This window comes from Lineus longissimus, chromosome 6 (assembly GCF_910592395.1).
Source record: "Lineus longissimus chromosome 6, tnLinLong1.2, whole genome shotgun sequence".
Taxonomy (NCBI): Eukaryota; Metazoa; Nemertea; class Pilidiophora; order Heteronemertea; family Lineidae; genus Lineus; species Lineus longissimus.
The window spans coordinates 11,641,576-11,657,671 of record NC_088313.1 but is presented as its reverse complement, the minus strand read 5'-3'; the positions used below and the strand labels follow the sequence as shown (position 1 = coordinate 11,657,671).

The 16,096-nt window shown below is 43.5% G+C and overlaps 1 protein-coding gene across 1 annotated transcript; it reads right to left on the bottom strand.

Annotated features, from left to right (window-relative positions):
- Positions 1 to 304: 304 nt before the first annotated feature.
- On the bottom strand, positions 305 to 2,107 carry LOC135489964 (uncharacterized). Its single transcript, XM_064775602.1, has one exon. It carries the CDS (start codon positions 2,105 to 2,107, stop codon positions 305 to 307), a length of 1,803 nt encoding a protein of 600 aa, XP_064631672.1.
- Between the last annotated feature and the right edge of the window lie 13,989 nt (positions 2,108 to 16,096).

Genomic DNA, 16,096 nt, shown 5'->3' with positions numbered 1-16,096 from the left:
ATGGGTGACGAGTTATGCGATATTCTGTAGGCGATTCATATAAGTCCCCATCCCACCAAAGAAATCTCAGAAAATTTCTATGTTCAGGGTTGACCCCAACCTGTAGGAACATTGACTCAATGTCGCATGTGAACGCAATCTGCCCCTGGCGAAATCGTAAGAGTAGCCCGGTCAGGTTGTTTATCATGTCTGGACCAGATAGTAGGTGACGGTTAAGCGACTCCCCCGCGTACTCCGCACTACAATCTAATACTATCCTAATCTTTTGCTTGTGGGGATGACGGACCCCATGATGGGGTATGTACTAAACCGGTCCATTGTCTGGCTGTAATTCGTCATAGGGAACTCGCTCTGCGTGGCCATTCTCGATGAATTCCTTCATGAAGGCGGTATACTCGTAGCGGTATTTCTCATCTCTCTGCATCCTGGCCCTTAGGGAGTTCAACCTCTTGACTGCTGCATTTCTGTTGTTTGGCATCGTCACCGTGTCCTCCTTGAAAGGTAAAGGGATTTCGAGACGACCATCCTGAGCTGTGTGAATTCCCTCAGCCACCTTCCGCATGAAATATCTGTCCTCCATCGAAATCTTGTCCTCGGTATTGTTCTCACTGAAATCCATATCAAACATGCGTGCGAGTTGGGATGTAGTAATCTCTTTGGCGCGGGATACAAACGCGAAGTGACGTGATGCGGTACCCGTTAGGAAACTACCATTCCCCGCTACACCCTCTTCACATGTTGTGCCTATTACACCCCAACCCAACGCGGTTTTAACAGCATAAGGCTCGTCCTCTCTGCCGTGTACTAATTCTCGTGGCTTGATGGCGCGCGCGCAGTTAGCCCCAATGAGTAGGCCTATTTCCGCGTCTAACTTAGGAGTCAAGTGGGCAGCGACCCCCTGTAGGTGAGGCCATTTGCTCACAGAATCTGGGACCGGTATTTGGTCGCGATTAGCAGGGATACAATCACTGGAGAAGGTGCCCGGGAGCTGGATGGCCTCTTTGTCAGTCAAACCCCTTACAATCAGACCAGAAATTTTGTCGCAGGAAATAACCTCCTCGCCTGCTACCGTTGACAATCTAAAATTTACCTTGTGCCCTGAGGTACCAAGCCTCTGTACCGTAGGGTTAGAAATAAAGCAGGTATCGGATTGATCATCTAAGAGGGCATAAGTGAGCACACCGGCACCAGACCCCTCTGCATGAGACACAAGCACTGGGACGATAAGTGAAAACGAGGAACACACTGAATCATTGAACGCCTTGCTGCAAAACGAGCCAGCATTTTCAGTCTTACCAGACCCCGTGTCCTCGGATGAACCCCGTTGACCAGAACCAGTGCGAGTGTAATCATGCAGCAGAGTAGGGTGATACATATTACAAACCTGACACTTCTTTTTGCGTTGACAGTATTTTTTTATGTGTCCTTTTCGAAAACAACCGAGGCACAGGCATTTTCCTTTGATGAAGATTAATCTTTCGGCGAGTGTCATGTCCTTGAATGCGGTACACATGTCGAGGTAGTGGGCTTCACTACACTTGGGGCACTTTGGTACGAAGGGTCCACTGCTACCAGCCTGGGGTCTTGCGTTGTCTGTTTTGGCTGGAGTCGGGCGATTTTCTGCTGGCGTTGTAGTCGAAGCAAAGGTTGACGCTGATGCCCTTGCAGGTTTCTTATTCTCCTGCCTCGTTTGGGACTTGTCGGCCTCTTGCTTGGAACGATCAATGAGCGGGTTGCAGGCTATGCGCGCCTGCTTACGAAGGAACGTCGCCAACTTCGAGAAAGGGGGGTAGTCGGCGTCGTCTTCACAATCGTCCCCATAAACAATCCTATCAACTACGACAAGCCACCGGTCTTGCACTGACCTCGGCAACTTGCTCACTATCTTCATCTGTTCTGTAGGGTCGTCCAGGTCCTTCAACTGACTCAACGTACTCATGGCAGTCTCGCATTGTGATAGGAAATCGGAAAAGTTCTGCAACGCCTTACCATCACCATACCTTATGGCAGGCCACTTCTCTATTTTGTCTCTGAAGGTTTTTGCAAGTTTCAGTTTATTGCCAAAGCGGTCTTTCAAAATGGCAACAGCCTTATTGAAAGCGTCCATAGTGTTCAAGCACAATAGTCCTTCAATACTTCGTTTAGCATCACCGGCGGTGTATTTGCCTAGGTAGTAGCATCGATCTGTGGCATCGATGTATCGACGTGTGACAAGGACGTGAAAGGCGTTGGCCCAAACTGGGTATTCGAAAATGTCCCCTTTAAAGACGTTCGGTTCCTTTCTCGGCAGTCCTTCGTTTCGAAGAGTCTGGCCATGACAGAGGCCAGGTCCCTCTCTGGTGGTCCGTCGTTGGTGGCTTCGGCCCTGGTGCCATAGACGCAAGCACCAGAACTCTCTCGGACGCGACGTATTTGGCTGGCATCTTGTTCCCATGGCTGCATCCAATCGGGCTCATCCCATTCTGCATCCATCATCTTGTGGCGTAGGTGGTCGATGTTTTACTGTGGCAGCAATAGCGGACAAACGAAATAATTCTCTTTCTTGGTCTTTATTATTCTGATATTTCATGTAACATCTCACAGAACATGTAAAACTGCAAAATACAAAAGTGTGCATCAGCTTATAATGAGTCAAAGAAGGGGGGCGTGTCTCATACATCACATAAACCAAGCTATCCTGAAAGAAGAAAACAGTAGAAAATTGGACATGACTGCTAGCCTATTTTGAATGTGCATCAACCCTTAGAAAAGGTCAAAAGGACCCTAAACCTGGCTCACAACGAGCTCTATAAGTATCAGATAATATGGGGCATCTTTAACATTGGTAATCTTTACCTTGACTGCCAAACTACAGCAGGGAAAGTGAACAAATCTTCGAAATACATAGTTTCTGTGTACATTTTGGAACACTTCTGGGTTTGGACAGCCATCTTGTATGCACTGGCGGCACCTAGAGGTTCACTTCGAAATCATTACGTTGCATCCTCGTGCATCAATAAAACTTTCATAAATGATCAATTTCTATGGATCTACGGATCCCCATTTTCGAGGCGAGACCACCAATACATTCGTTATACATTAATAAACATATTTACCATCGTTGCCACCACAATCTTCCCATGGATGGTCCGAAATTCTAACTTAAAGAGGGGCAAAGCCCCAAAGGCTTTCTACTCTAAAATGGCTGTTGGCAAAGGCCGCGAAGGATGGCGTCACCTCGTGACCACCAAATCAATGACGTCATTACAAGTGGGCTCTAAAACAAAAGTTTCTGTGGCGCCAAATTCAAATCTTAAAAGTTTGAGACACAACCGTTACAGTGTTCATATCCTGATTATATCTATCGTCCCCTGGTCCAAAGGCATAGTATATAGCTAGGCCCTATAGCAATGAATATGTTTTGGATATGTCTATGTCATGATGCAAGGTCATGATGAATGCCTATTATATTTTTAGGGAAACATTTTTTCTCAATCTATACAACTAGAATAAAAAGTTATTTCTTCTTTTCAGTCAATTTTACCACAGTCCTATGACTATCGCTTATGTTCAACTTTCCTGTGTCCTCCCTTTAAACATTGTCAAAGCAGCATGAATGCCCGTGTGTTCATCTGATTGCAACACACGTGGAAGTCTTAATTATAGATACGCTCGTGGCTACGTAAACATGGTGACGGTCTCTGATTGGATGATAGATGTACACTGTGTACCAAGTATCCTAGGAAAAAATTTTTCGCTCCCTGGCACTGGCAAACGAGACACACTTGTCAGTTCAACAAAGATGCCCTAGATGGCGACAACGCATGGGCGACTAACATACCTGCCATCTCGCGGTCTTTCATTAGACCAAACCAGGGTGGACAATCCTGCGGAATCACTGTTGACGCCAGACCGCAAAGCTTCGGGGAAATAATGTTTTTACCTGACAAATAATTTCCAGTAATCTCTGCCTGGACGTGAAATATTTACTAAATATTAGTGAATCGCACTTGCTGTAATTAGCTAAACTTGCAAAATATGGCTGTTCTGATCGCGCATATTTTTTTACTTAATAGACTGTTAAATGAAATTTGAGACAGAATTCGACCACGTTTAATTGCATCAATGCCCATAAAACCAGATAAATTTTTGCTTTTAAGACGAAGAAAACCACTTAGCAAGGCCGAATTACGAATTACGAATTACGAATTACGAATTACGAATTTTTATTGCACTCAAACCACATATTGCGGTACATTGAGGATATACATTGTTCACATGATGACGAGCAGGTTAAAAACATACAAAAATATAAATCTAATAACTATAACTAACTACTAAACTACTATTTATAGATGTACAAGTAATAAAAATTAATGTGTTCCGTCTGTACTGTTAGTGAAATAATAATGGAGGGATAATTGGCTCTTCTTGAACTTCATTCAATACAAGGCCGATATGACACGCACACGCCGTCTATTGTTAGTTTAATAAACTCATGTAATATAGATTCCGAACCAACACCAATATATACGCCAAGTGGTTCCTACCTCTACGAAACGCACAACTCAAGTACAAACGGCAAGTACATAGTCCCACCATGTTCACAAATTCTATTCGAATGCCATCAGAATGTCACATTATAACCAGAAAATACCAAGATTGGACATAGGCCACCCCAAAACAATCGCCAACACACGACTTGATCCTCAAAATCAACGACATGCACATTATCAAGTTGCAGGTCTCCTCCAAAACGCACTCGAGTTGATACAGCCCAGTTTCTGACGATGAAACGTAACAGGACAACTATCACATTAGATTTCTTACATGTAATTTAATGCTAACCGTTCGTCTAATCTTGAAATTGGTGCAATTGTTATGCTTCTCCGAACATTGACATCCCAAAAGAACTCTAATGGAACACGCTTTAAAACTTTCGGTCATAAATTTTTGGGAAGAGGTTGTTTCAGTTAAAATTATCTAATCAGCACATTTGTAAATAGTCAGTATTTATTGTTCTTTTAAAGGGGCAAATAAAGGCAAAATTATAATCAATAAGAAATACAAACGTTTCTCTCTGTTGGTTATTCCGATCCTTCCACCAAATCCGGCACGCCCCTCGCAAATATTAAGCAGCTTTACTGAATACTCTATGCCCCAAACTCCGTGCGGAGAACGGGTAATTGCTAGTAGTATTTATTTGTCTGACCCCTTTTTGTTTACACTGTCTTCAGGATCACGTCATGCTAATGCATGTATCTGACACGTATGGTGATTACGCCGAAACCGTTTCGTAATGTTAAGCAGCCCCCGCCTCTTTTTTGTAAGTGGTCTCCCTGAGATAATTTAAATAACGGGAAAATGTGACCATAAATATTATTGTAAAACAATGTCTTCGATTTTTATGTAAGTCCCCCCGTAACTTTTGATAACCCCCGGCTTATTAACTCTGAGTTAATCCCCCCCCCCCCCCCCGAACTAATAAGTCGTCCCATCCAGAAAAAAAATACCGATATCCTTTCCCAGCTGCCGTAGAAGTGAGACCTAAAGCAACGAAAAAAAATTATATCTACAGCATTATCTTAGGCGTGACGTCAAGGTGTAGATCAATAGCTCTAGGCAGCACCTAGTGCATCCGTCAACATGAAGAGGATCGATTTTCATGTTGCTCTGCTCTAATCGGAGTCAACATCCGAATAGCGCGAAGATTCATGCACTCCCCACAAGATTTTGAATTCTTCGTTTTTATGTGCACTTTGTTGATGGCAACTACGGTCTTATGTAAAATTAAAGAGTGGGTGACTGGGCAGCCGACAGCATGGTAGCATTGCCCCTAATAATTCCATTGGTCCTTTGAGGATCTATTCGAGTATCACTGCACGTTGCAGGGAGATAGGCATGTGTGCAGAATTGAAATTGGAGTAACGGCGGTCGGCTCTTTAGAACTGTCTCGTAACATGAGTAATACCAGTCACGTGTCGGACGAACCTGATCGCCTCAATGAGGTTCTACATTATGATTGTGATTGTCATCAACAGTAAAAGCATTTTGTGAATGGTATAGGAAATCCCTTCCCAAAGTCGGTCACTTATCCAGCTAAATCTACCCAAGCTTACGCCGTTTTTAGAATAAATGTTTTCAGGGTATGAGGTTTTCAAACATTACGCGCTTCGCAGAGTATGTGATGCTGCTTTGATGTTGCATCAGCTCAGCTCATCCTACACCTCTCCTCAAGGGCTATATTCAATCATGGATAAGTGCTTTTCTTGCCCACAGACGTTCCATTATACGACTTGAGCGCAAATTCAAAATTGCCTATTTTCATGCGTTTGTTTTGGATGATAAAAATGCAAACGTGCCATGACATTGATGCTATCGACGAGGTACCTTTGTGGATGAAGATCGCGCCAACTTCTATGAGAGCTGCGCTCTTCAACACGTTGAGTGCAAACTATGTTAATATTCGTATTATGGCTATAATCGCCCTCTAAGGCCTATAAAAGCTCAACCTGTCGCCACGTAGTAACACTTTCGATCACTGTGACTACATGCACGCAGGAAGCCGTGTACTTGTTGACCGTGTTTTAAATTCATCCCGGCTAATTTGGTATTGCCTGGCTATACAGCATTCTTGCAAATGACGTAGTTGCAATTTAGGTGCAAAAATTATCCCTCCAAAGCACAAACGCAACTTCAAGGCGTAGTCCGGAGTGCAAACTCATAAAATAGAACGGTGGCGACCAGTTTGTGGAAGTAAACTGGTAAAATGGCAGATAACCTGGAAATATCCGCCGTCAGGCCCTTTGAAATGAGCGGTAATTCCAACACGCTCGGGCCAAAGTGGAAGAAATGGATATGAGTCGTCGTGAATGTTTATAATAACGTGTGTGTATGTCAAAACAAATTGTGCAGCACCCTCTCCGAGCTGACACAGGCTTCATAACGATTTAGTGAGGTGTTGGTTTGTCCGGATGCTGGTCAGACTTTCGAAAATACTGAGAAGTACTTAAAATAGCCAGGAACTTCATTCAAATGCCAGTGCTCTCAATATATATACATATGATCGGAGTCTAGCAGCTCCAATATAGGCCTATATATCTATGGTACATGAAGACACTGTACTAAAAAAAGGGTCCATGAACTACAGGTTATTTCTTTTTTTTAATTTCAGCATCAAATACGACAAGCGTGATCATTTGGGCTCACTTTTGGACCGATGAAATCTCAGAAGTACCGTTCTATGGATGCAGCAAAGCCTTCCGTAGAAGTACAGACAAGATGCGCCACGAGGTGTTTTGTCAACGATGAACTGTTCATTTTAAGTTTTGCCTTAAGATGAGATTACTTTAAGTTTTGCCTTAAGAGACATAAGACGTTGGAAATAAACTGTAAATATTTTGTGAATATCGTTGAAAATGGTCATAGATTGAGGGTAATGAGAGGTCTTGATAGGTCATAAAACGGTCATAAATTGGTTCTTCTAATGGCTACCATATGCTTTAGGCTAGAGCAGTTGTTATCTTAGGGATCATGAGATTCACCATAAAACACCAACTGGTGATTGGAATGCCAATTTTGTAGAAAATCGTTCAGTACAAGTCTTCTCTAATGAAGTACGTGAAAAAATTAGTAAGAATCGCTTGGGAAGAGTTATTGATTTGGAATAAATTCTATATTTTTGGCTCATCGTAGGTGAGTATACAACAGCGCAGTGTCCGTCGTCCGTCGGTGTCTGTATCCTGTTTCAAAAACAGTGGCACGTTTCTTAACCGCTATAGCTATGACTTGAAACTTTGTACATAAGACCCCCCCCCCCCCCCCCAGGTCAGGTGACCTCTGACAATGAATTTCGATCTGATCTGATTCTTAACTTGGCCTCCAGGGGTGAGAAGTGGGAACCTAAAAAGTGTGATATCTCTCTTATGAGTGACTTGTTTTCGATACAATTTTCATGGTAGGTTCTCCTAGCAAAGATTCATCACATGTCACACGGGTTTTTGATTCGACCTACTTTTCAAGGTCACAGAGGTCAAATGGCGTAAATTGTCTGTTTGAGTGTAACTATGGCACGTTTCTTAACCGCTTTAGTTATGAACTTGAAATTTCATAAACACGACTCCCTACGGCATATAACCGCTGACACCGAATTTCGGTCTGATGCAATTCTCGACTTGGCCACCTGGGGGCCAAAACTAAAAAAGGTAAAAAGTGCAATATCACGCTTATCAGTGACTTGTTTTCGATGATGTTTTTATGGTAGGTACTCCTGGCAAGGATACATCATTTATCTTTTGGGCTTTTGATTTTACCTAATTTTTAAGGTCACAGAGGTCAAATAGCTTAAATTGGTCGTTTGAGTGTAATTTGTGGCACGTTTCTTTACTGCTAAGACTATGTGATTGAAACTTTGTATGTATGACCCCCTAGGTCAGATGACCTCTGACAACAAATTTCAGTCCGATCTGATTCTTGACTTTGCCCCTAGGGGGCAAAGAATAAAAACGGAAAAGTGTGATAATCACTCTCAATAAATATCTGTTTTCAATAAATGTTTTATGATATGTACTGCTAGCAAGGATTCATCACATATCACAAGGGTTTTCAATTTGGTTTACTTTTTAAGGTCACAGAGGTCAAATGGCATAAATTACGTGAATCACTGCGAATCGCTATAAAACTAGGCACAAAGTATATTTACACCCTTTACAAGTACCAGTGGGGGAACTTTTCCCTATATACCTAGCTTGTTCACAATGAAATGTTAAGGCGCGAACGTTTGGGCGATTTTCTCTATGGAAATTGTGGAGGACGACCCAATAAACTATATATATATTTTCTGAATCATTATACCTGGGGCATTAAGAATTTCCCACCTTTGTCAATGTATCTTCAACTTACTCTGGGTTAATGAACCTGTACCTTTTTACCTAGTACCTCTGTTTCCTGTACCTTTTTACCTAGTACCTTTTTACCGATAACTTTTTTTACTGGTACATTTTTTACCTGTACCTTTTTACCGTATCCCCAAAAATTGATGTACACATCGATCACAAATGTTTGTAAGGTTCAAACCAAATTGCGTGTTCAACAATATTGGACCGGTATACCTCACACCAATTTGCGCTTATATGTGTGCCACAACAACCGCATGGAATGGGAAAATGAACCATTTTTTAATCTAAATAAACAAGAAACTGGGCTTCAAAATCACAAACTATTGTAACAAAATTAGGCTACCGCTATCAGTTAGTATACACAGTATTTTCAGGGTTCAGAAGATGGGCCTTTGTTTTGTGCAAACTCATAACAGGTGCACGGTTATCAGACAACAACAACAATTAAAGTGATACTATGATGTGATTTACAACTTTGCGGAAATACGTCCGTTTTCAATTGTTGATCACAAATGTAAAGCTCAAATTTTCCATTTTTGATTAGATTTATTATAAAATCGCTGAATGTAAACCACCGCGACCGCGAAAATGTTCATGTTGTGACGTCATCAACGAAAACGTCGTCGGCGTAGCGCAATTTCAACGGCATCGAAGCGAGCCGTCCGGGTGGGATTAAACCATCAATTTCTAGAAAATGTGCATTTCGATTCGAAAACCTTACCGATTTATGAGAAAGTGACGTAGTCATTTGTCAAAAACAGCTAAAACATTATATGGTGAAATTTGACACGAGTTACCCTTTAAGTTATTAAAGTTAGCTATAGATGGGATTCATGGATGGGATGGACCTATTTTGAGATACAGGTGTAGCAGTAGTTGAATTTTAGGGAGATGATTTGGGCCCTGTTTGGCCACATGCTTAGATATTTCAGCAGGATTTGGTGTTATAACTTAGTTGTATGAGTTTTGGAACATAATTATAAGTTCTAATTTTGTCAAGTTAGTTGGACTTTTGTTTTAGATTTATATAAACACTACCTCCGACCTCTCTGCTGTAATGTTGCACTTGCTAACTTCGCTTTACCAAGATATTGGTCTAAAATCGGTGGAACGGGCTGGAGCAAATAGATCGGTTGCCAGCACGACTTGGCATGTGAGGTAGCTCAACCCTCAAAGCAAACCCACTGGAGAATGCCAGCAAGACTTGGCATGGGAGGTATAGCTCAATCCTCAAATTTCTAGTCTAAGGGTTTCAGTTACTCTAAGAAGTCGCGCTTCATTTTTGGAATCGTCAAAACAAAAGGTATAGTTTTTGGGGAGTGTTCACTGAAACAACCCCCCTCTTTACGCCTTGTCGATGACACTATTGCTATCACTAACAGTTTAGAAATCCTTGGTGTTGACTTTAGAAGCGACCTGAAACCTGTGACCCACATTGAGAACAGGATCTCTGCCGCACGGCGCAGAGCCTTCGGTCTATTGAGCTCCGGTTTCTCCTATCCCGGCCTCTCGTCTGAGGTTAAAATTCATCTGTGGAAAATGGCCGTGTGCCCTATCCTAATTTGCGACGCTTCACTCTGGCCCTAGAGACATCGCATCCCTGGTTCCCTTTCAGGGTTCTTGTATCAAACGTGTTTTTGGTATCCCTAAGCGCAGTCATCACACCAAACTTGTGAATGCTGCTGGTATAAAATGTGTCTAAGATGTTATACATGACCAACAGGTTTCGTTATTTTACCGTATTTTTAAAAGGTGCTCCCCTGCGAGGGACCTCAACACAGCGTTTTTATCTAATTTTCGATCTGGTGGTGATGTTGCAAAAGGTACCCTTATGGACTCTATTTCAAAGCTGGGTCTCACACCACTTACAGCTGCTTTCACAAGTCAAGTCAGGTCTTAAGTTCAAGTCAAGTCAGGTCTTAAGTCTGAGTTTTAAACGAAATAAACTCCCTCCAGCTCGACATTTTGAAGGTTTGGACATCTCTGTGACGTCAGGTTCGGACTCGTTCCGGGTTATCGCTGTCTATAGGCCCGACCCTTACCCACGATTGGTGCAGGAGTTCACTCAGGAGTTTGCCTCACTTCTGGAACGTGTCACGCCAGAAACCAAACATATCATGATAATGGGGGATTTCAATGTTCACATGGACAAAGAGTCTGATACTCATGTGCGCAATTTCAATGAACTGCTGGATTCCTTCGGCTTGATTCAGCATGTGCGGGAACCAACGCACATAAAAGGTCATTGGCTCGACCTCGTTATCACTCGAAAGGACGATGCTTTGGTCAGGGACCTCATCGTAGACCCCTCATTGTGGACCCCACCAGACCACTTTGCCGTGCATGGTGGACTTCAGATGGCAAAACCACCCCAGCTGAAAAAGTCGTCTACTTTCAGGCGAATCAAGGACATCGACATCGAAGCCTTCTGCAGAGACATTGAACAATCAAGTTTGGTCTTGAATCCTTCGCATGATCTTGATGCACTTGTGGACCAGTATAACAACGATCTCCGGGATACTCTTGATAAACATGCGCCTGTGATCACTAGATCGGTTATTGTGAGGCCAAAGGCACCATGGTTCAGTGCAGAGATTCGTGAAGCCCGTTCAAACAGGCGAAAGCTGGAGCGCAAGTGGCGAAAGGAGCGCACGGAAATCAGTCGACAGCTTTTTCGTGCGCAGAGTCAACTTGTGACTGATCTCATTGACAATGCCAAGTTACAGTACCATAAGTCGAGGATTGAATCTAGCAACTGTAAAGACCTATTTTCCGCAGTAAATGAGCTCCTGGGTAAGAGGAAAACATCTCCCTTACCAGACCACGATGACCCAAAGGAGTTGGCTGAGAAGTTCTGTAGTTTTTTCACAAGTAAGATCAGTAAGATACGGGAAAAACTCGTTTCGAGCAATGCTGTGTCGACACCAATTTCAGAGGACTCTGTTGAAGGCTGTGTTCCAGGCCTGTCCAGTTTCACCCATGCAACTGAGGATGAAATAAGGAAGCTGGTGTTGTCAATACCCGCCAAGAGTTGCACTCTGGATCCGATCTCGACTGTCCTACTGAAAAAATGTGTCACTCCCCTTGTGCCAGTGCTCACATCTATAGTCAACAAATCAATGCAGCAAGGGCATGTACCTAAAGACCTCAAATTTGCCTTAGTGAAGCCTTTGTTGAAAAAGCCAACCTTGGACTGTGATGAACTTGCCAACTATAGGCCAGTTTCAAACCTGACCTATTTATCCAAGCTAATCGAAAGGGTTGTAGCTGTTCGTCTACGAGAGCATATGACAGTGAACGAGTTGTATGACCCGAATCAGTCGGCCTATCGAAAAGGCCACAGCACCGAGACTACACTTCTTAAAGTTACCAATGACATACTCACATCCTTGGATGTAGGACATGAGGGTCTCTTGGTGTTACTCGATCTTTCTGCGGCCTTTGATACGGTTGACCACACCATTCTGCTTGGCAGACTCCAGGAGAGGATAGGACTCTCGGACACTGCCCTGCACTGGTTCAGCTCATATCTCGAGGACAGACAACTTTCTGTGTGTATACAGGGTTTTACGTCAGCTGCTGTGTCACTGGAGTATGGAGTGCCGCAAGGGTCTGTGTTGGGCCCAGTACTTTTCACGATATATACAATTCCATTGGGAGACGTCATGAATAGAGCATGCATTCCATATCAATTGTACGCTGATGATAATCAGTTGTTGACTTCTGCTCGATGTGGTGACAACGCCCAGTGTAGCGCCATGGTTGCCTCCACGGAGGGTGGAATAGGCCATATCCAGTCTTGGCTGTCAACAAATTGGCTCTGTCTTAATGCCCCAAAAACGGACATGGTCAATTTTGTGTCAACGCGTCGACAGGGATCCATTCCCAGTATCAGTATCAGCGGAGTTCAGATTCCAAAATCTGAATGCGTTAAGGACCTGGGAGTGTGGCTCGATGAGGGAATGACTATGCAGACTCAAGTGAAAATGACATGCAAAGCTGCCTATGCCAGCCTCTACAAAATTGGGAGGATAAGGAAATACCTAGATCGTCACTCAGTAGTAAGGCTTGTGCACGCATTGGTTGTCTCCCGACTAGACACTAACAATGCCATACTCTATGGTCTACCAGATAAGACCCTGGCTCCTTTGCAACGTGTGCTAAATTCCGCTGCTAGGCTTGTTTGTCGCCGCAGGAAATTTGACAGCATCACCCCACTGCTCCGCGAGCTCCATTGGCTTCCTGTCAAGGCAAGAGTCGTTTACAAAATTCTGACTCTTGTACACAAGACAGTAGTGAGCAGTGGGGGTCCGATGTACCTGTCAGATTTGCTGGTGGCGACAAGCGGCTGTACGAGGTCCACCACGTTCGAGGCGCTTAAAATCAAAAGAAGTAAGTCCAGGTATGGTGACCGCAGCTTCTCATGCTGTGGCCCATACCTGTGGAACAAACTTCCTGTTTCCGTCAGGGCTCTACCAGAAACATCATTTAAGAGGCAACTCAAAACTACCTTGTTTGAGGACTATTTAGGGGGGGTGGCGCCTTGAGCGTGGTGGACCACAGAAAGGCGCCCAATATAAGTTTTTCAATTCATTCAATTCTTAATACCCCGGATGGGGTTACTGACTCACTCCGGTCCTTAATTTTTAGTGAATCTTATCAGAAAACAGACTCTACTCTACTCTACTCCACTCCACTCCACTCCACTCCACTCCACTCCACTCCACTCCACTCCACTCCACTCCACTCCACTCCACTCCACTCCACTCCACTCCACTCCACTCCACCCCACCCCACCCCACCCCACCCCACCCCACCCCACCCCACCCCACCCCACTCCACTCCACTCCACTCCACTCCACTCCACTCCACTCCACTCCACTCCACTCCACTCCACTCCACTCTACTCTACTGACAATTTCTCTTATATGATGTGAAGTCATACTTCTCCGACATGTACTGAATGTAAGTAGATAGGAGATCCAGTAATGATGCATCATGTTCGTCCCGAAAATCTCAGCTGACCCTTCCGCCATAAACGCCAATCTGCGTTTATATCTATCCCAAGTAGGAGATAGAAGAGGGCAGTTCTGAGAAATGCGTCCTCCAAAGATATCACAAAGAGTCGTAGCACTGGGACATACAGCTCTTAGAGATAGTTGAGGGCAGTTCAAATGTCGTGGCCACACCAGCGTTTTAATGCGCATTAAAACTTTAATACGCGTTCGGCTGTCACACTCAAGTCGGTCAGTACCATTTTCAAACCACTTTAACAAATACAGTTCCTTGATACACACCAACGAAGTCGCTCTGGCCAAGCCGCATCGAAGCCGCATTGGAATTCGTAGTGTGACGCGCCGCATTGCAATCGCAATGAGCATGCGCACAGCGTATACTTCCCGCTTTTCCGAATGTTCCAGCCTTTTCACATTCACCCAAATGACGTAAACTCAGCATTCTCCGACATTGTCGTTTTCCATTTAGCTAAAAATACATAAACATAATTGTCATTAAATAAAAACGATCATTTCCATCATTTCCATAGCCACGGTCTGCTCTCGTAGGCGCATCCATCCAATCAGCTAACAGGACCAGAAAATGACGTAACGTTTCTACCCCAATCTTGACACAAGAGGCGCTGATTTCGTTCCTTACAATTTAATTTAAATTTCGTCACTGAGAGTGCGAGTTTGGTTCAAGGAAATGATACCGAATTGGGTGTATTGGTTGCCTCACCCAAACCGCGAGGGTGGAGCTAAAATGTAGACCGAAACCAAGACGTAGCCGAGGTTTTGGCCAATATCTTAGCTCCACCCGAGCTTGTTTGGTAGAGACAACCAATACCGACAGTGAGGTATGAATTTCTATTCTAAAACAAATTAAATATAGAATAATGTGGTTTTTAATACTTTTGAAATGCTTCCACATTTTGCACCAACCAAAGCGGTTATGGTTGTCTCACCCAAACCTCTGTGGTGAAAACGAGGCCATATACATTATCCATTATGAAAATGAAATGTTCTCACTCGGGTGTTTTAGAAATTCTACCCCGCGTTTCTCGTTTGGTATGAATCTCGCGAGACTAGAGTGGTATCCATCTTGGATCGAGCGTGGGAGTGAGTTTAACAATGCAATTGCAGGTGGCGTATCTTTACTGCGCATTCAGTTTGACACGTTTTAATCGGGATTGAATGCGCATTCGGCCAAGTGTGACTCGACCGGCTTGAAAGCGATTTAACCAAACTGTTTACCGGAGGGCGCTCTCCGGAAAACGGTTTCAAATCGCCTTCAGTGTGAATGTAGTGTAAGACATGCGTCCTCAGAAGAGAAAGTGTTGAATTCAGCACTGAGATGTGAATTCAGGGTGAGTGTAGCACTGAGACTACTCTGAAAAACCTTGCCAGAATCCCACAATTTATACAAGAACAGTTAATTCAATACAAAAGGAGAAAACTTCCTAAATAGTACTTGACAAAATATAGGCCCATTACATAAGTCATATTAATACTCAGTCACATGACTCAGACACATGATAAAAAAAACAATACCAACTATCCCCGAGTAACGAAGGTGTGAAATCCCCAACCGGTAAACAATGCCAAACAAGGCCTAATTAGTGTCTGGAAGACAAAAGGATTATCTTTAAGGTGAACTGCATTAACAAAAACAGAAGCGTTCATGTTTTTATAAAAGCCGAGAGAAATGCAAACGTCCGAAACACCCTTCAGAAGTCTGCCAGAAAAATAATAGTCTACGGCAAAACAGTGGCGCTGCCGTCGCTCTGTTAGCAGAACAACGGAAGTGCTGGATCATGAGCGTAAGTAATGTACAAATGCACGTAGGCCAGGCCCTAGCGTGGAAAATTGGAACTTTGAGAATAGGTCACACTGAAAGTACGGCAGTTGGGTCGTGCCTCCCTAAATGGTAGCTCTCACTAAGGTTATTGCAGTGACACATTCCCTTCAAGTGGAGTGTGGTTGCTTGGAGTGAAGAACTAACTAAACGTAAAGTGGTGAGATCTTCACTTAAGTAATTGTGTCGTCTGAAAGGGTTTCTCACACGAAAATTATGACAGTGAGACCTTTTCTTTAGGTAGAATGTGGTAACTTGGAGTGTAGGTCACACTGAAATTACAAATATCAAATATCAAATAGTTTTGTGTTCCGTACGAAATACATTTACATTGGATGGAATTACAATAAACTTGGTGTAGATAGATT